This window comes from Hypanus sabinus, chromosome 23 (genome assembly GCF_030144855.1).
Source record: "Hypanus sabinus isolate sHypSab1 chromosome 23, sHypSab1.hap1, whole genome shotgun sequence".
Classification (NCBI taxonomy): Eukaryota; Metazoa; Chordata; class Chondrichthyes; order Myliobatiformes; family Dasyatidae; genus Hypanus; species Hypanus sabinus.
In genome coordinates this window covers 51,966,975-51,988,892 of record NC_082728.1, presented here as the reverse complement: position 1 = coordinate 51,988,892, position 21,918 = coordinate 51,966,975, and the positions used below count along the sequence as shown (strand labels likewise).

Here is a 21,918-nt window from a genome sequence, read left to right as displayed (position 1 = left end):
GCTAATTCGTTCTTAAAAATGGATTAATCATGGAAGATATATTGGATGGTCCATTAGGAGGAACCATTACTTATCAGGCCATATCTGAGAATTTTCAGAACTAGGCACTAGGATCTCAGCTAAAGGTTGCATTTGAGCAAATACAAACTTAGATACTGCAGTGATAAGACAGTGAAGTCCTGACTTGGTCTGAATAGACAAAGTGAATTAAAAATTAATCTCCGCAGCACTGCTACAAGCTAAATCCCAGAAAAAGATCCTAAGGCATTAAAAATGTTTTTGTTTGCACATGTAAGGAAGTATAAAAATCTGGCCCTTGTTTTTCGCAAATTGTAACTTCTCAAAGTTTTGTACCAGACATCAAGTAATTGAAGTGTAGTTATTCTTACAATGAGGTTGTTAACTGTAACACTATCAGTAAGTTCCTTCCCATGCCTTGTTTGCCATTTCTTTAACATTTGTTTGTTTTATGAGGCTGAGGCTCGATGCTCACTCCAGCACAGATGGAAAGGAGCCGGCTGGATTTGAATCCAGATCTCTTGTTCTGAAGTTTGGGCATGGATACCACTGCAACAATTTCAAGGGTGGTTTAAAAATTGGCTCAGTGCCCAGAGTGATCAGCTTTGCACCTGGCCATTGGAACTCCTTTGCCTTGACCTCCCCTCTCCGAATGGTTCATTCCATCTGCTTCGATCCTATAATGTACCAGCACAGTTTATCCCTCTAATTTGCTTTGCCTTCACTCGCCACTTCATTGTTTGCAGTCATCGATCAATCATTAATTCATAATAAATTGAAATTATTGCAATCCTCCTGCCAATCTTCCCCGCACCAACTATGATCTGTTGGTACCGATCCATAAATCATAGGCACGGACTAATGTGTGATGGAACTGCATTGAGTCCTGGGACAGAATAAGCTATACCCACAAAGCTGTTGCGAAAACTTTTGATGGTAAATCCTAGTGCTCTGTCAAGTTCTTGGAATGTTTTCTGAATATTCCTAATTGATCCGATAGGACTTGAAGAAGACCAAATCCGGAGTATAGTCTTCTTCCTCAGATTTCCTTTTTTCAGAACATGTCAATATTCCAAAATCTTTGATTAAAAGTCGGTAGTTCCATGTGGAATTGTGGGCTGTTCATAGACTTGGACTCCTGATTTAATTTGCCTATTTATATATTCACCCACGTGGACTGTAATCTTTATTCCAGAATCTGTGCCTCCCTGAACCACATATATTTCTTCCTTGTGTTATTGCCTGAGAACGTATTGCTGAAAGGCTTCATAAATTAATGTTGTTTTTCCACAGCTTCAGAATAAGCCTTTGCCAGTGCTAGCTGTGAATGTTTTAATTAGTTGGACTGGAAGTTTACAATACAACATGGAAATTAAAAGATTGATAATGAAATTAAATGCCACGGATGAATTAAGTGAAAGAACGCAAATTTGTTTGTTAACCTTTAGCCTGTAAAAGAGATGGTGTGTCATGGCAAGCATATGATTAGAATTTTTATTTTCCTGTTGTTTATGAAGGATTCTGTCCACCTGTCCTCCCTCACTCTCACTGCCTTTCAAACTGGTTGAGGGTACCACTCCGTTTATTCTTGGGTTGATGAATGCCAATCCCTCACTGCCTCAGGGTCTTTTGTCTGCCTGTAGAGAATGGTTCAACTCTTGTACCTAGTGTGATGCATCAGAAGGATGCCTCACTGACTTCCCTCTGTGCTATTGCAGCCATTATTTTTTGTGTTTTTCTTTGTTCCCCTACTGCCTCTGCACCTTTCCTGAGAGTGCTGAATCTTGCTGCTCCTCAATAAATTGGTAAATTACACGTGCTATGGTACAGTGAAAAATCTGTCTTGCATACTGTTCATGTAGTTCAATCGTTACAACAGTGCATTGAGGCACTACAAGGTAAAACAAGGTAGCAGTGCAAAATAGAGTGTTGCAGAGGAAGTGCAATGGGTCCTAGACCCATCATATAAATGTAATTGCAAAGAAAACACAGCAGCACCTCTACTTCCTTAGGAGTTTCTGGAGATTGGGCATGTCATCAAAAACCTTGACAAACTTCAATAGTTGTGCAGTAGAAAGTGTATTGACTGGCTGCATTACAGCCTGGTATGCAACACCAATGCCTTTGAGTGGAAAATCCTACAAAAACTAGAGGATTCGGCCCAGTGCATCACAGGTAAAGCCCTCCCAACCATTGAGCACACCTACATGAAACATTGCTGTAGAAAAGCAGCATCCATCATCAAAGATCCTCCTCACCCAGGCCATGCTCTTTTCTCGCTGTTGCAAGAGCTTTAGGACTCGGACCACCAGGTTTAAAAACAGTTACTACCCCTTCAACCATCAGGCTCTTGAACAAAAGAGGATAACTATACTTAACTATTGAGCTGGTCCCATAACCAATGATCTCACTTTAAGGACTCTTAATCTTATTATTTCCTGCTCTGATTATTTATTGCTATTTATTTATATTTGCATTTGCACAGTTTATTATCTTCTATGCTCTTGCTCTTTCATTGATCCTGTTTATTGTTACTATTCTTTAGATTTGCTGAGTATGCCCGCAGGAAAAGGAATCTCAGTGTTGTATGTAGTAACATGTATGTACTCTGATAATAAATTTTACTTTGAACTTTGCAAGTCCCGTGAGCACCATTTATCCTCTGGTATCTCATTGAACCAGCTTGGGTTCATGTTGTGACCAAGGATAGGGAGGATGAGCCATATTTCTGCAAAGTAGACACAAGGTCTGATATACCAGGTCCGCTTCAACAACTATACTTATATGAGTGATATCTAGAATGGAAACTTTGCTTTGTACAGAGATAATGCGATTTTTTTAAATTTAGTAATCCAAAGTAAGTCAGCTCAGAACAGGAGTTATAATTCTTTATTATTAAAAAAACAATGTATTGACTCCGAGAAATAGTTACATTTTGTGAAATGCAGTAATATTCTCTGTCAACCTCAAAGATCTTTAAAAAAAATGTTGCCACTCCAAAGGAGAAGACAGTACATTTGAACAAGTTTCAAGTTCATGGGCGTCAACATTTCAGAGGATCTATCCTCGGCTAGCACATTGCTGTAATCTGGCAGAGGGCATTAATGTGGCTCCACTTTGGTAGGAATTTCAAGGGATTTGGTATGTCACTAAAGACTCTTGGAAATTTCTAAAGGTGGATGATGGAGAACATTCTTACTGGTTGTATCAAAGCATAGTATGGAGGCTCCAATGAGGCTGCAGAGGGTGATAAACTCAGCTAACTCCATCATTAAGGACATCTTAAAGAAGTGGTGCCTCAAGAAGGAGGCATCACCATTAAGGGCTCTCACTATCTGGAACATACCCTCCTCTCATCAGTGAGAAAATGCAGGAGTCTGAAGATCGGCACTTAATGATTCAAAACAGCTTCTCCTCTCGATCAGATTTCTGAATGATCCATGAACCCATGAGTACTGTCTTATTTTTTCCTTGCTTGTGTAATTTCTTTATTTTGAAATTTATAGTAATTTTAAGTCTTTGCACTGTACTACTGTAGTGCCCCAAAACAAAAAAAACTCAGATCATATAAGATCAGTATTCTGATTCTGATTAATAGCTTGGTTAAAATAAACATCATAGAGCAAAGAGATTCATGAAGGGAATTTGAGAGATTATTTTAAATCATCGAAGGTACAAACTTACTGTGGAGGGGACAAAGATATGAGTGAGGGTTTCAGTTAGAAATGGATGGAAGAAGTTTTGAGATGAGCAATACTGTGCACATGGTATAGGCCTTCAGGATGTAAATGCTTGTGGGATCAGATGCTCAGCCTAGAATCAGCAGGTTATGAACAACCTAATCCAGTCTGTCTAGGAGTGAGCTAAAGGTGTTGAATAGGAAAGGTTTAAAGGGATATTCATGGGCATGAAGCTGACGACTTCAAAACTCTCTAATGCGAAGTGACAGATGTGCTAAACCTGAACTATCATTAGAAGTTTCAAAACATGGTGAAAATTGACTACAGATAGATTTAATGGGCTGGTCTTTGATTCTGTTTTCTCTTCTCCTGCTGCAGGTCATGATCCGTGGTGAGCTTGAAACACCTGAGACACAAGAACTGATACAGTGCATCAATGCACACTTTGTGCCCAACAAGGTAGGATATGGATGTGTGCAGTTGACTGTTTCTGTGGCCAGCTTTTTATAGAGGAAGTCAGTCCAGAGAAGTTGCTCCAGAGTGTATTGATATTTGCCTTTGCCAGTAATAATTGGCAGTTGCAGTCCAAACATTGAATGAGTAACTTTATAAAATGCCATGATAACTAGCAAGGATTGCATTTTCTTTCAGGAGTTCATCTGTTTCCCATTGGCTGTGCAAAATCCAAACTGGACTGTAGGAGAATGTGCACTCGTACAGCTGTACACTTGGGGAAAAAGGGAGCATAGCTAAAATCTATCATAGCAACAACTCTATTTTCCTCAGTAGACAAGCGCAATATTAGCGGGCATAGACTGTCAAGTAATTGGTGCAGGACAGTCAAGGAAAAAGGATTCTTCACCCAGATGGTTTCAGGGACAAGAACTCACTGCCTGATGGGGTGATGGAAATAGAAAACTCTTGTCAGATTTTACACTCTACGTGGATGAATATGGATTGCAGACCCAATAGTGGAAGATGGATTCAGTAGGGTTGTTCCTGCATGGACATGATAGGGTGAATGGCTGCCATCTGTCATCAAGTATTTAGTTATATGATGTGTAGGAATTGTGTCCCATTGAAAACCATGTTATCCAATCTCAATTATTTCCCACAGATAACTTCATTTTTTTTCTCTTTGAATAGACAAGGTCATTTTCTTTCCGATGTTAGCTTTGTCAAGCCTCCTTTAGTCTACGTACACTGAGCTAAAGAATATGACTGTGTCACATTCATAGCACCTTGCAGTATCTTTCACACTATTCACACAATTTACATGAACACAGCACTCTAGGAAGATGTTAATCCCTTGGAATACTTCAGAATTTATGCAATTGATTTGAGTCATTGTTAGATTCTGTCTGAAATTGTTAATCTATAAAGTTACAAGAGCTGGATCCACCTCTATAGTGATAGATATGTTTCTTGCTCATGGTCAAGGGAGGGTGTAAAGTGGTTCAGTTCCTCAAGCATATTCAGTACTCTCTCTGGAAAGTGATGGTCCCAGAATTGTCCATAATTTAGTGCAAATGAAGGACTTTGCAAGCTAGGAAAATAGCTCCCATTTTCTTCCAATATGATGTTTCGAAAGCAATTTAAAAATCTGTCGTTGTTGTTATGTAAGAAACAGTTTTATGATATCAACACTTCAATTGAATTAGGAAGCTCCTATTCACCTTCACGCCTACAGAATTACACTAGCTCAGACTTGTTTCTCTTCCTCCTCTCATTTCTATAATTACTTTATCTTACACTGTTTCTCCATACTAGATCCTTTCAAATTACCTTATTTATATCTTTTTCAGACAATAAAAGGAGCTGATAAGTCAGAATAAAGGGTGCTTTCTGTACTTCAGGGGTCCAGTAAACAGAAGCATGACCTTAAAATTATTGCCAGAGTGTTTACAAGTGATGTCAGGACGCCACACCTTCACACAAAGGAATGCTTAAATCTCTTTCCTAATATGCTGTTGAGACCGAGGAGATTGGGGAGTGGGGAATAATTAGTTATTTAACAATTTCACAGTTGAGTTGTGGAAAGAGATACAGAGTTAATGTTTCAAGATGGAGATCTCTCACCAGAACCGAACAGATTTTTTTGGTCAAGAATATTAATGGTGTTGGACCAAACGTGGGTAATTATGGTTGAACAACAGATCAGCCACAATTTACTTGAATGGCAGAAGAGGCTCAAGACATTGAATGGGATCTTCTTATTCCAAATTGCTCATGTTGCCATTTTCTGCTCTGTTTCTGTTTTGCTGTTGCTGAACCCTCTGTTCTGCTCTGTCTTCACAGGAACTATCCTGTTTGGTTTGTGTAAGGAGAAAAACAAACTTTCCTCCAAAGAAGTAAATGTAACTCAACAGAAAAGCATCAAAGCATAAAGCAGATCATAAGCTTATACAGAAAGAAACAAACTAGTCAATGGCACATATTGAAACCTTCCATCAAAAGTAAAAGCATGAAAATTGAATCACATTTTTTTTACTGGGAGTTGAAGTTGATACCAAAGGAGACTTAGTGGTCAATTGTTGAAAGAACTGCGATTCATAACTGATCAGACAACAAAGGGAGAACAACATTGGAAAATCAGTAAACACAGGATTAGTTAACATAGAAGGAGAATACAAGGAAGGTGGGAGACCTGACTGCTTGTCTGTTAAGTTGGGACTGAAAAATGGGAGGCGAGTAAAGACCTAGACATGATATCCATGATCTATCCTCTCCTTCTGACTGCATGTGCTGCGCAAGGTTAGGATAGTTTCATTATCATCCAGTATGCAGACAGGTTCTTATGGCCACTATCTCCATACAAGTTATCCATTATCTATCTATACCAATCTTATTTGCCAGCACTTGTCCTTTAGCTTTCCATTGCCAAGCCATTTCAAGGGATTATCTAGTGGGAATTCCTGTTTGCTCTACCCCTTCAGTCAATGTGATCCAGGTTTTAGTATTTGTCAAGTGCCTTATAAATCTCCTACTCCTTTCCTTACTTTATGCCTTCTGATATGCTGAATAGAAAAAAACACTCACTACCTGTGACCCTCTGACTCTTAGATATCTTTATCAGGACCCTCCCCACCCACACACAGGCTTTACCCCACAGATGCTGAGGTACAAGCATGGATAGAGGATTGGCTGATTGGCAGGAGGCAAAGTGTGGGAATAAAATGAGCCTTTTTTGATTGGCTGCCAATGACTAGTGGTGTTCCACAGGGGTCTAAGTTGAGAGTGCTTCTTTTTATATTATATGTCAATGATTTGAATGATGGAATTGATGGCTTTGTGGCCAAGTTTGAGGGCAATACAAAAATAGGTAGATGGGGCAGGTAGCGTTGAGAAAGCAGGGAGGCTGCAGAAGGACCAAGATGGATTAGGAGAATGGACAAAATGTCAGATGTACAGTGTCAGTCAGTAAGGCCATGCACTTTGGTTGAAGGAATAAAGGTGTAGACTATTTTCTAAATGGGGAGAAAATTCAAAAATCCACTTGGGAGTCCTCATGCAGGATTCCCTAAGGATTAATTTGTAGGTTGAGTCAGTGGTGAGGAAGGCAAATGCAATGTTAGCATTCATTTATAGAGGACTAGAATATATAAAAAAAGGATGTAATGCTGAGGCTTTACAATGTACTGATAAGGCCTTACTTGGAGTATTGTGGGCAGTCTTGGGCCCTTTATCTAAGAAAGGATGAGCTGACATTGGAGAGGGTTCAAAAGGGTTTCACGAAAATGATCCTGAGAATGAAAGGTTAACTATGAGGAGCATTTGATGGATCCTCATTGTTAACCCTCACTGGAATTTAGAAGAATGAAGGGGATCTCATTGCAACCTATCAAAAATTGAGGCTGAGATAGAGTGGATGTGGAGAGGATGTTTCCTGTATTGGAGGAGTCTAGAACCAGAGGGCACAATCACAGAATAGAGGATGTCCATTTAGAACAAAGATGTGGAGTCATTTCTTTAGCCAGAGGGTAGTGAATCGGTGGCATTTGTTGCCACAGGTGGCTGTGGAGGCCAAGTCATTGGGAGTATTTAAGCCAAAGGTTGATAAATCATGGCATGAAAGGTTATGTGGAAAAGGCAGAATAATTGAGTTGAGATCAGCTATGATAAAATGGCAGAGCAGACTTGATGGATCGAATGGCCTAATTCTACTGCTATCTCTTACAAAGCAAAAAGAAACGCAGGCTCCTTTCAAATGATCTTATTTGCTCTAATTAATTACCTTATTTATTCTCTCTGCCTTTTTAACCACGTTATCTACCTGCACTACTGCCTTCAGGGATTTTTGGTTATGTGCAACAAATTCCCTCTGTTCCTTAATACTTCCTAGGGTCTTACCATTCATTATGTATGTCCGAGCTATTTTTTTAAACCTTCCTTAATTACATCACCTTAAACTTTTCAGGATTAAGTTTAATCTGCCATTTCTCTGCCTTTTTTCTCAGCCAATCAATGATGTTCTGTAGCTGACGACGACCTTCCTCAATAATGATTCACTGAGATGGCAGCACATATCCAGTCTCTGTTCTAGCTGAAAACTTACTAATCGTGCCTCCTATACAGACACTTAGATCATTAAAGCATAAAACAAACCACAGAATTCTCTGCACCAATCCCTGCTGTGCAACACTAGTCACAGGCTTCCAATTGCAAATTATCATCCTTTGCCTACAATGGCTATCAATTTTGAATCTACAAACGTAGTTTCTCAAATTGCCTTGGATGCCATGGGCATTAACCTTTTGCACCAGGCTTCCATGTGGGTCCCTATCAAAGGTCTTACTAAACTCTATGTAACCAACATCAATCATGCAACATTCATCGATATTCTTCACTATCCCCTTAAAAAAATCAATCAGATTAGTTAGAGACAACTTTCCCTCACTGAATAAACATGTTCACTATCCCTGATCAATTGCTCCCCCTCCAAATGCAGATTAATCCTGTCCCTCAGAATTTAAAAAAAATTAAATAGCTTCCACTAATATTAAATTACCTGGTTTATCCCTGTTGGCATACTTGAACGAAGGTACCACAGTTACTGCCCTTCAGTAATCTGGCACCTCACTTTTGTCCAGAGAAGATTTTAAAATTTCTCTCAGGGTCCCAGCAGTCTCTTCCTATTTCTCTCTTCGTAACCTGGGATATATATCTCATCCTGCAGTACGACTTATCTACCTTTAAAGTCGCTATAACACCTACTATATCTTTAATTGTAACTTGTTCTAGAATTCTGCCATCTGCCTCCCTGAATTCCCTAGCCATAATATTTCCTTATACAGAGTGAATGCAGAGAATAAGAATTTATTTTTCCTATAAGCTAGTAAGGCTCTGTAGATTCTCTAGCAAAAATGTCTGAACCAGAGGGGCATAGGTTTATGGTAATTGGTTTATTATTATCCCAAGTACCGCAGTACAGTGAAAAACTTTGTTCTGCATATCATCCACACAGATCATTTTACCACTGGGATATTACGAGGGAAAAGATAAATGCGGAGTATAGTGTTCTAGTTGCTGAGAAAGAGCAATGCATGCAGATAATAAGGTGCAGTAAGGTGAAGGTAAGGTGTAGAAGGTGTAGAGGAGATTATGAGGTAGAATTTATTTTTCACCCAGAAGGCAGTTGGAAACGGGAACATACTACCTCAGTAGATAGTGGAGGCAGTGGATTCAGTGCATCTGAGAGATAACTAGAGATGAGCACTTGAAGCACCGAGGTAGAGTGCTGGTAAATGGGATTGGTACAGATAGCCAGTATTCAATGGCTGGTATAGACACTTTGGGCTGAAGGCCCCGTTTCTGTGCTACATGACTATGGCCCTGTGAGCTACCACAGTTACTGGAAGCAAGTAATGTTTATTTATTTACCACTTTAGTTACCTTCCCTTACCATCTTGCACCACTCTCCTTGCTTGGGTCTGGAATACCAGCTAGCCCAAGAAATGAGACTATGATTTTCAACTACTGGGGACATTCAAACCAAGCTGTATTCTTTTCTTGCCTCTACTCTTACCAATGTACTGTTACGAACCCCGTAACTGGGTTACTTACCAGCAAAGATAGAGGTGTCCGTTGGAGTCTGGTGATACTATTTTTAACAGTATTTATTAGGAAAAATACACAAAAATAATATCAATGCAAATACACAGATAATATACGTCGTCAATACTAAACCTAAAAGTGCGGGTATAATAATAATCAATAAGAAATAAGCTCTATCGTTGTCTAGGGGATAATGAATTGTCTGATGGAAATATAAAGTTCGTTTCAGTTCACACAGGCTGCCGTCGTTTGTTTGTCGCTGCCTTGCAATTGTTGGAGAGAGAGAGAGATAGAAGAATGGGAACAGTTACTGCTATTGTTTTTTGCCAACCTTCCTTTATGATTTCGATCAGTCGGTGTCTCGTTGTTGTGGCTGTTCAAGTATGACCTCTCCTTTAGCTAAACCGTTCTTCCGTGATGAGCCCGCCACCCAGGCAAGGGAGGACACACACGAGCACTCACCGGCTTTCACTATAAAACGCTGTCACTAGATTTCTAGCGTTTCTCCTGGTGTGTCTGAGGGGTGTTCCCCCCAGACCCAACTTTTATCCTCACTCACGGGGTCTCAGATGTCAATCAGGTTGGGATGATGCAATCCCTCAACCAGACCACTCTGGTTGTCCCCTGAGGGGTTTCAATGAATAGTACAGTACTCAATACACAATTCCTTCTCCAAGAGACAATAGCAGTAATCAGTGGTTCCGTTCCGCGTTTGTTAGGAGACATTCCAAACCTTGTGTATTCTGCGGTGCCTATAACAACTGCCTTTGCTGTTCCGGTGTCTCTCTCATTACTGACGTGCTGTGTATCTCTCTCATTTCTTGGGTCTCAGACCCGAAATAATAGCGATCTTGCGATCCTCAAAAGGGGGGGGGGGGCAGGCATTGGCGATTCTGGACTCTTCTGTCCATCAGATTTGCTCCTCATTCGTAACACCCCCATCCTTCTAAGAATTTTTGCCGCAGGTAAAAATTAGCTAATACAGAGTCTTACAGAATTTCAGAATCTAACACAATACAGAGTTTTTTTTTACACTACAGTGTAATACAGTTATACATTCAATTCAGCATCTAAACAGTTAGCGATTACATTGTCAGTTTCTTTAATATCTTAATATCTTGTACCTTAATAAATTCCTGCAGCATCAGACTCCAATTTAATAACCACCTATTTTTATTCCTTTTCTTCAGCAAAACAAAACTAAAGAGTTGTGATCTTAGCTTACGTGTATATTACAAAAGTTTATGCAAATACTAATCTTTATTTTACTTTCAAACTTAACAGCCAATCTTCCATGGTGTTGTCTTTATTATTTACATGCTTCGTTGAAATCCCTTAAAACCGGATCCTGTTATTTAAAGTGGCATCCCGTCAACCCTCGCCCCTTTTCCAGTTAACTCCCATGTGGTTAGCTTGCTTACTAGTGTGGAATAGGCTTTTGCATGCTCCTTTCATAGGAGTTATTTTATCAACAGTGTTTTCCAAATTAGCCCATTTTCTGAACTTCCACACAATTCTCTATTTTTAAGCAAATCATTAGTTTTATCTTTAGGACCCTTCATTCTATTAGTTTTCAGTTTAATATCTGCAAGCGATCCCTCTTTGTCCAAACAACATTTCAAATTCTGCCTCTTCACAGCACACCCATGAATAACATTAGCGAACGGGGTACCTTTACATTCCAAATCAAACTGTAATTGATTCGCAGGCACCGTGTTAACAAGCCATTGTTTCTTCAGCCTGGTTACTGCTTCTGACACCAATCCAGACTTTAAATTTTCTTCATTCAACTTAGGAACTACACTTTTCCCTTCTCCTTCAATAATAATATCCATATCACCACCTTTTATCTCCTCACTAACTTTTAACACACCTTCGAGCACCAACAACTGGGAATTCTCACTTCCCACTATTACCAAGGTTAACCCTTTCTTCACTGAACCAAGTCCATCTGACCCACAAGGACTGCATTCCTTTTTAACTGAATCAGGTACCTCAGACTTTTCCTGAGTTTCATTACTAGGTTCAGTACCATGTGCATCCACATCTTGAACACACTCAAACGGGACATCTGCCTCTTCCAGGCTTTCAATACCCGTCCCCTTTTCAAATTCTAAGTTCCCCTGATCCTCCCAGTTACTCTCTGGGCAACTCCCTTCCGGAGTAAACTCAACCCTGCAGGCTGAAACAATCTCATCTGCTAACCCAGCAGACTCCTTCAACGTAACGGCATCCTTTTCACCTAGGACTGCCCTTATTTTATTATCGGGAACACATTTAAAATTTTCAACTTCTTTAAACAGTTCTGTCAAGCCAGACAGATCATTCATGTCCAACACTGGACCTTCTAATAGTCTTATCTGTTTCTCATTTTTAATCCGTGCCTCTATAAATTTCCTCCTGGCTAAGGGTAAGTCTACCTCCTCTCCTTTACTCTCTTTCACCTCCCTATTCTCCGTTTTACCACCCTCTAACCCCTCTTGGTACAGGGTCGGTAAAAACATCTTAGCCAAATCGATACTGGCCTGATTTAAACTGGTCTCTTTCTCAGCTGCCTTTCTCGACATGCTGTGAGTGGTCGCGCATGCGGGATAGATCTTGGAGCCTAGGGGCGGGTCCTCAACACTTACAGGCTGGCTCGTCAGCTTCATTGCTGACCAAACCTCACCACCAGCTAAATCGTTACCCAGAAGGACGTCCACGTCAGTTCTCGGAAATTCTGATCGCACCCCTATTTCAACTGGTCCAGATACCAGCTCACAGTTTATAATGATCCTGTGCAAAGGCACAGTTTCTGTCCCTTTTCCTATGCCTCTCAAAGCTACCTCTCCAGTCTCAGGACCAAAATCTAGTACCTTACTAAGAATCAATGACTGCTCAGCTCCAATGTCTCTCCAGATCCGCACTGGAACTGGTGTGTCTCCCTCTTTCACAGACAAGGACCCTCCTGAAATAAATTTCTCATGCCCCTCTCGTATTCTATCTACCTGGGGCTTTCTCGTTGATTTACCGATCAACACAATACACCCTGTAGGGACTGCTGCTTTCCCTTTTCCTGTCTCCTTCCTCGGAGCAAAGCACTTAGATGCAATATGACCCACCTTTCCACACTTAAAACAGGTCAAGCCAGGACCCCTCCCGCCATCTTGCCTTTCTTCCTCCTTATTTTTACCACTAGCTCCCGGCTGAATCTCTGCCTCAGCCGGCGGGCATTCTCTACCATCTCTACAGTCTTTCTGGTAACTCATATTCGAAGAAAACTTTGTCTTGTGGGTTAGGGCATATTCATCTGCGAACCTGGCAAATTCGGATATGGACTTATTCGGTTTCTCATTCAAATACATCCGGATATCATCCGAAACACAACCTTTAAATTCCTCAATCAGAATTAACTCAGAGATGCCGAAAATCTTCTTCCACCATTTCTGCTGCACACCAACGATCCAAGAGCACACCCTTCTCATAGGCAAACACTGCATACGTCTGATTCCACACTTTCTTTAAATTTCTGAACTTTTGTCTATAGGCCTCAGGTACCAATTCGTAGGCCCGAAGAATGGCCTGTTTTACTTCCTCGTATTTCTCATACTCCTCCTCCTCCACAGACAACGCCGCATATGCTTGTTGTGCCTTCCCTTTTAACACATTTTGTAACAACGCCACCCACTGATCTCTGGGCCACTTCTGACTCACTGCCACCTTTTCAAAATGCAAGAAATAACTATCAACATCCGTCTCCTCCAACGGAGGTACTAACCTAAACTCCCTACTAACATTAAACCTCTCCTTTCGGTCTGGCCTTGAGCTCTTCGCTCTTTCCTTAATGTCTCCATATCCAGCTCTAGCTGCCTCTGTTTCTCCTTCTCCTCATGCTCCCTCTGCTTTTCAGCTCTTTTCTTCTCTTTTTCAGCTCTTTCCCTCTCCTTTTCAGCTGCTTCCAGCTGTTTTAATTTAATTACATGCTCCCTCTGCTTTTCAGCTCTTTCCTTCTCCCTTTTCACCTCTAACTCCTTTAGCTGGAGCTCATACTCCCTCTACTTTTCAGCTCTTTCCTTCTCCTTTTCAGCTGCTTCCAGCTGTTTTAACTTAATTTCATGTTCCAACCTTAATTTTTCCAACTCTAACTGAACCTTCCCACTAGCTGGTACCTTTTCAGGGATCTGTTCCACTACCTCAGCCGAAAACACATTCTTCTCAATATAATGCTGAGTTACGACCCTCTGCATCTCCCCCTTTTTCATTGACAACCTCACCTCCGCAAGATTTAGTCCTTTCGCAATATTTATCAAGTCTGACTTTGTGGCAGCCTCTAGCGCCTCTGGAGTCAGTTTTTTTATAAATTTGTCTACGTCCATCTTTTCTGGATTCCCGTCTGGTTACCCGCGCAACCAGATCCAAGTTTGGACTTAAAAGCCCGATTTACTGGCCCTCCAATTTGGTATCAAATCCCAGATGAGCCCCCAAGTTGTTATGAACCCCGTAACGGGGTTACTTACCAGCAAAGATAGAGGCATCCGTTGGAGTCTGGTGATACTATCTTTAACAGTATTTATTAGTAAAAATACACAAAAATAATATCAATGCAAATATACAGATAATATACGTCGTCAATACTAAACCTAAAAGTGCGGGTATAATAATAATCAATAAGAAATAAGCTCTATCGTTGTCTAGGGGATAATGAATTGTCCGATGGAAATATAAAGTTCGTTTCAGTTCACACAGGCTGCCGTCGTTTGTTTGTCGCTGCCTTGCAATTGTTGGAGAGAGAGAGAGAGATAGAAGAATGGGAACAGTTACTGCTATTGTTTTTTGCCAACCTTCCTTTATGATTTCGATCTGTCGGTGTCTCGTTGTTGTGGCTGTTCAAGTATGACCTCTCCTTTAGCTAAACCGTTCTTCCGTGATGAGCCCGCCACCCAGGCAAGGGAGGAAACACACGAGCACTCACCGGCTTTCGCTATAAAACGCTGTCACTAGATTTCTAGCGTTTCTCCTGGTGTGTCTGAGGGGTGTTCCCCCCAGACCCAACTTTTATCCTCACTCACGGGGTCTCAGATGTCAATCAGGTTGGGATGATGCAATTCCTCAACCAAACCACTCTGGTTGTCCCCTGAGGGGTTTCAATGAATAGTACAGTACTCAATACACAATTCCTTCTCCAAGAGGAAATAGCAGTAATCAATAGTTCTGTTCCGCATTTGTTAGGAGACATTTCAAACCTTGTGTATTCTGCAGTGTCTATAACAACTGCCTTTGCTGTTCCGGTGTCTCTCTCATTACTGACGTGCTGTGTATCTCTCTCATTTCCTGGGTCTCAGACCCGAAATAATAGCGATCTTGTGATCCTCAAAAGGTGGGGGGGGGGCATTGGCGATTCTGGACCCTTCTGTCCATCAGATTTGCTCCTCATTCGTAACAGTACTTACCCATATGTGATGTTAAAAACAGTTGAGGTTCACTAGCACCTCCCAGGTAAGTTTAGTTTTGTCATCAATTCATGCACTATGGAAACAGACTCTGTGGTTCAACAATCATTAAGGATCCCCATCACCCAGGACATGCCCTCTTTTCAATGCTGCCATCAGGGAGGAGATACAGGAGTGTATAATCAACAAATCAGGAACAGCTTCTTCCCCTCTGACATCAGATTTCTGAATGGATTCTATGCACTAGGGGAAATTTACAGTGGGCTATGAACCTAGTGGGAGGAAACCGGAATGCTGAAGGGAATCCCATGCAAAGGTAGAGAGAATGTGCAAACTCCAAACAGACAGTACCAGAGGACAATACAGAACCTGCATCACTGGAGTTCTGTTAGCTACACTACTGTGTCCAGCCCTAGTAACACAGGAACTGTTTGAGGAATTTTTTTTTTGAGCTTGCCGAATATTTATGAATTTGTGTTTCTACCATGAAGAGCTCATGTAACATTCAATCTGTGAGCTGCGTAAGTAAAACCAAAGTAAATGAAATGAATGTTGCAGCAGCATCTAAAATCTGCCAGTTTCCCTGGGCTCCGTAACATATCCTAGTATTTTCTGTCAGTGCATCTAACAGTTGCATTCAAAGGCTAAGATCAGGAATTTATTTTGCAAATGCTGAAAAATTTGTGGTTCAGCTTGACTAAACTTTAAGTACACTTTTTTCTCCTATTGTAATGCAAACTGACCATAAACGTCAGAAGAATTTCAAGTAGTTTTACTCATAATTAGGGATTTTATGCTGTCTGGGACAATCTTGCTGGAAACGTAATCTCTTATAACTGGATTGTTTCAACATACTAAACTGTAGGTTGCATTCGTGAGGAAATTATTGAGATTTCTAATCTTAATTTATAAGGAAAGTAATCTAAGTGGATATAGGAATGGAAATGGTGCTTACAGCTTCTTGAGTATCTATTGGCACTCAGTATCTAATGACTTGCTTTCCTAACTTGCCTGAGAACAATGTCTCTTAGGCTACGTCCACACTAGACTGGATAATTTTGAAAACGCCAGTTTCGTGTAAAAACGATAGGCGTCCACACTAAGCGTTTTTGAAAATACTTCTGTCCATATTAAAACGGCAAGCGCATGCGCAGGACACATCTACCGTAAACAAGCGACATGTTTGGTGGCAAATCTCGCTGTGAAAGACTTGGTGCACATTTGTTCAGTTACAGGCTAGAAAAACTTAAACGACGGACAGGAGGACTTAAAACTGAAAAAAAAAGCAACAACTACTGGAGCGTATGGAGGCAACCGACAGGGAGTTCACGGACAGTATGACCCGGCTGACGATGAACATTGAAAAACTGACAAACTCTGTTGCATTAATAAAGCCCCTTGTTAAATGTATAAAACGTGGCTGCATCAGTATTATCTTGTATTTCCATACCATAGAACCATAGAACATTACAGCACAGAAACAGGCCTTTTGGCCCTTCTTGGCTGTGCCAAACCATTTTCTGCCTAGTCCCACTGACCTGCACCCTGGCCATATCCCTCCAAACCCCTTTCATCCATATACCTGTCCAAGTTTTTCCTAAATGTCAAAAGTGAGCCCGCATTCACCACTTCATTTGGCAGCTCATTCCACACTCCCACCACTCTCTGCGTGAAGAAGCCCCCCCCCCCAATGTTCCCTTTAAACTTTTCCCCCTTCACCCTTAACCCATGTCCCCTGGTTTTTTTCTCCTCTAGCCTCAGTGGAAAAAGCCTGCTAGCATTCATTCTATTTATACCCGTCATAATTTTATACACCTCTATCAAATCACCCCTCATTCTCCTACACACCAGGGAATAAAGTCCTAACCTATTCAACCTTTCTCTGTAATTCAGTTTCTCAAATCCTGGTAACATCCTTGTAAACCTTCTCTGCACTCCTTCAACCTTATTAATATCCTTCCTGTAATTAGGTGACCAGAACTGCACACAATACTCCAAATTCAGTCTCACCAATGTCTTATACAGCCTCACCATTACATTCCAACTCTTATACTCAATACTTTGATTTATAAAGGGCAAAGTACCAAAAGCTCTTTTTATGATCCTATCCACCTGTGACACCACTTTTAGGGAATTATGTATCTGTACTCCCAGATCTCTCTGTTCTACTGAACTCCTCAGTGTCCTACCATTTACCTTGGTTCTACCTTGTTCTACCTTGGTTTGACCTTCCGAAGTGCAATACCTCACACTTGTCCGCATTAAACTCCATCTGCCATTTTTAATGTTACATTAGGCTGTTACACATCTATTGTCAGAGAAGTACTTGCATAAATAGGTAAACCACCTTTATACGAGCAGGGACAGAAAACAGGGCAAAATGATATAAAATAAATATACTTATTTATTCAGTAAGTTATGGGTCAAATTATTTGGTGAGTACATTTCTAACTCTTCTGGCTTCAGTCTCGTTGCCGTCTGTTCTGAAATTGTTGAGTTGCGTTCAAGAAAACAATGAAATGGCGTGCTGCCGTCACCATCTGTTCTGGCACGGCATGACAGCGTTTTTAGATTTCTCCAGTTACCCCATCCACAATGCTCCGGCCAATCTGGCATTTTCAAAATTACACACTCTGGAGGGTGTTTTAGAAAAGCTCTGTTTTCGGGGGATGAAAACACTGCTTTAGTGTGGATGGAAGGTCAAAACGAAGAGAAAAAGCTTTAGCTACGGATTTATCCGGTCTAGTGTGGACGTAGTCTTAGTTGTTTCGTGCAACTTGAGTCTTGACAGCTCTATTTATCAGCAGGATCTATGGTTTTTGGAGAAAAGAATTCTGGACTTCTATCCTTTGAGAAGAAGGACTGTATAATTGCCTGAATAGCTGATTTCTGATTTTTCTCCAGCAGAATAGATTAATTCTGCTCATCCATGTTATTAACATAGAAAACCAACAGCACAATAAAGGTCCTTCGGCCCACAAAGTTGTGCCAAACATGTCCCTACCTTAGAAATTACTAGGCTTACCCATAGCCCTCTATTTTGCTAAGTTCCATGTACCTATCTAAAAGTATCTTAAAGGACCCTATCGTATCCACCTCAACCACCGTTGCCGGCAGCCCATTGCACGCACTTACCACTCTCTGAGTAAAAAACTTACCCCTGACATCTCCTCTGTACCTACTCCCCAGCACCTTAAACCTGTGTCCTCTTGTGACCTTAAATCCTTCAGTCATGTTAAAGAGATCATTTTCAATGTTCAATAATTGAAGTTTATATAGGAGTGACTGGCTTCTCAGTGAAAATACACTTTATCATGTTTTGTGGCACTGCCAGACTGTCAAATGAGGCAGACAATGAGCAGACTCAGCAATTCAGTACTGGGCATCCTTGAGGTACTATAGGCCATCAGCAACTGCGGAATTGTACTTGGTCACAGTCTAAAGCTACGTGCCTGACACTTGACCATTATCATCAAGCCAGGGTATCAGCCATGTTTCATTGAAGAGCTGGAAGCAGCTTCAGAATGAGAAATCAACCCAGTGAAGCTACAAAACACTACAGACTGCTTGCACCAAACACCACGAACAAGAAATCCCACAAAGAACTGATCAGGTATAAACTTTTCATTCCTGCTACATTCAGTCATGAATGGTTGTAGGCAATTAAACAGCTCAGTAGAGGGGCAGGGTTGCAAATATCCATACTTTTAATGACAGGGGAGCCCAGCATATCAGTGCAAAGAAGAAAGCTGAAGCACTTCAACCAGAAGTGCTGAGAAGATGATCCATCTCAGTCTCCTGCATGATAGATGCATGGCAGCCAATTCAGGTAATGTCTAAAGGCATTGGATACAGCAAAGACCATGGGTCCCGGCAACCTTCCTTGTGCTCTAGAGCTTGCATCACCCTTTGTCTCTAACACAAAACTGTGTGGACCGGGAAAAAGATGGGACTGGCAGAATGGGCACACAAGTGGTTCATAAGATTTAATGCACACAAATATGAAATGCCTTTTGGACAAACAATGAGAAGATAAATTAATAACAAAATTGTGTAGTTAAAGATATGTCCACAAATATGGACGAGAGTACTTGCCCTAAGGAGGTGGCAAGATATTCGAAGATTGTTATTGGAATAGATACGGGATTCAAAACTTAATTTATGGACATGGATTATGAAAACAGGAGTTTATGTTAAAGTTTTATAGAGTATTTATTGTGTCAGTCTGATTACCACATTGTAGGTAGCTTGTAAGTATCTTAGAGAGGACGCAGTAATCATTTACGAAAATGGTTCCAAGAATGAGGGGTTGCAGCTATAGGGTTAGATTGAAGAAGCTTTTTTTTTAATCAATTCTTCAAAAGAGGTTTAATAGAAAATATAAACCGCTGGAAGAACTCAGTGGGTCAAATAGCAATGGTGTGATTGATATTTCGGATTGAGATCTTACATCAGGAGTGGAAGGGAAAATAGTCTGTATAGAGATGTGAGAACAAATAGTTGACAACAGGGCCTCACTTCCAGATGAGCTCAATGCCTTCTATGCTCACTTTGTCCATCAAAATATGGAAGAACCATCATGAATTCCCATAGTCCTTGATGATCCAGTGATTTCAGTCTCTAAGGCTGCTGTGCGAGTAATCTTCAAGAGGGTGAACCTATGAAAAGCATACGGCCCAGACGGGGTACTCAGCCAAGTGTTAAAGACCTTTGCAGCTGGTTGGAGTGTTCATTGAGATCTTTAACCTCTTGCTTCAGCAGTCTGAGGTTCCTACCTGCTTCAACCAGTTTTCACTTATACCTGTGCCTAACAACCTGCTTCAATGACTATCATCCAGTAGCACTTATATCCACAGTGATGAAGTGTTTTGAGAGGAGGTGATGAAACATTAGGGTTAACATTACTTCTCGACTCCTGCCTGAGAAGTGACTTGGATCCTCTCTCATTTGCATACTGTCACAACAGGTCCACAGTAGGTGCCATCTCATTAGCTCTTCACTCAACCTTGTAACACTTGGACAGCACAGATGCATACATCAGGATGCTCTTTAACAACTACAGCTCAGCATTCAATACTATCATCCCCTCAAAACTAATCAATAATGGATTCTCTATTTCCTCACTTGCAGACCCTGCTCTGTTCAGATTGGCAACAACATCTGCTCCACAATCTCCATCAGCAGAGGTGCATCACAAGGCTGTGTGCTTAGCCCCCTGCTCTACTCGATTTACTTATAACTGTGTGGCTAAGCACAGCTCCAATCCTACATTCAAGTTTACTGTTGTAGGCCGAATCAAAGGTGGTGATGAGTCAGCATGTAGGAGGGAGATTGAAAATCTGGCTGAGTGGTGCCATAACAACAACTTGCTCAATGTCAGCAAGAACAAGAAGCTGATTCTTGACTTCAGGAGGAGGAAACTGGAGGACCATGAGCCAATCCTTGTTGGAGGATTAGAGGTGGAGAGGGTTAGCAACTTTAAGTTCCTCAGTGTTATCTTTTAGAGGACATGTCCTGGGCCCAGTACATAAGGGCAACTACGCAGAAAGCACAGCAGCGCCTCTGCTTCCTTAGGAGTTTATGAAGATTGGGCATGACATTTAAAGCTCTGACAAACTTCTATAGGTGTGTCATGGAGAGTATACTGACAGGCTGCATTACAGCCTGGTATGGAAACACCAATGCCTTTGAATGGAAAATCAAGTTGGTGGGGTCTTTCATTGAATCTGATATGGTTATTATTCTGTTATGTATTTATTAAGAATGCCTGCAGGAAAATGAATCTCAAGGCTGCATATTATGACAGAAATGTACTTTGATAATAAATTTACTTTGAACGATGGAAAGGAAGGAGTAGGAGAGAAGCTTGTAGGTGATAGGTCAATGTAGATGGAGGAAGGTGGTTGGTGTGCAGGTTTGGGGGGGGGGGGGGGGGATGGAAAAGAATTGAGACCTGCTAGGTGAAAAGTGGTAAAAGGGAAATAAAAGCTTTGTATAAGGGAGGTAATTTGTATCCATGGGTGGATGATTAAAGGTGGATGGACACAGATTTAAAGTGACAGCTGTATATGGGAGATATGAGGAAAAAGTTCTTACACAAAAAGATGATGACCTGGAATTTGTTGCCTTAAGAGTGGAGGTACAGTCAATTGTGCTTTTCAAGAGGAATTAGGTATACACTTAGAGGAAGGTAATTTGTTTGTATACTGGGGAAAAGCCAGAGAATGGGGCTACTGGATTCCTCTACAGAGTTAACTGGCCTCCTTCTGTGCTTTAAATCCACTATAATTTTGTTTGACCTACAAAGCATTTACAATGATTGTCTAATGCAGCTGGTGCAGGTGCAAGCAAGACATTGTCTCATTTATCAATGCAACCTATTTACTTCTTGAGCCACAGCCATTCATTTGTGAATGTTGACAGAGATAAAGTAATCCAAAGATCAGCCCTGTCATATTAGCAGGCAACAACTGATTAGCTTGTTTTATAAGTGTTTTTCTTGTCACTTTGGGTCTTTTTTAGAGGATGTCCGTATTTTAAAGCATTTTGCATCACCAGTTATAGACACATTGTTCAATCATTGCTTTCCTATTACTTGGTTCACACATATATCTGGGTTACTGATTCTAATCTTGGTCTATGTATGAAGAAATTGATGATGCTTGATATCTTCATCTTGGTTCACAGTTTCCATGGAAGTTTGGTTTCATGAGCCCTTTCATATCTCGTAACTCTTT

General features: G+C 40.9%; 1 protein-coding gene across 1 annotated transcript in view; it reads left to right on the top strand.

Annotated features, from left to right (window-relative positions):
• The window catches only part of spata20 (spermatogenesis associated 20), a 472,602-nt gene that overhangs the window by 323,172 nt on the left and 127,512 nt on the right, over positions 1-21,918 (top strand). The window contains exon 15 of the mRNA XM_059948873.1: positions 4,077-4,157. Coding sequence (XP_059804856.1) covers positions 4,077-4,157 — 81 coding nt within the window. The remainder of the gene's footprint in view (positions 1-4,076; positions 4,158-21,918) is intronic.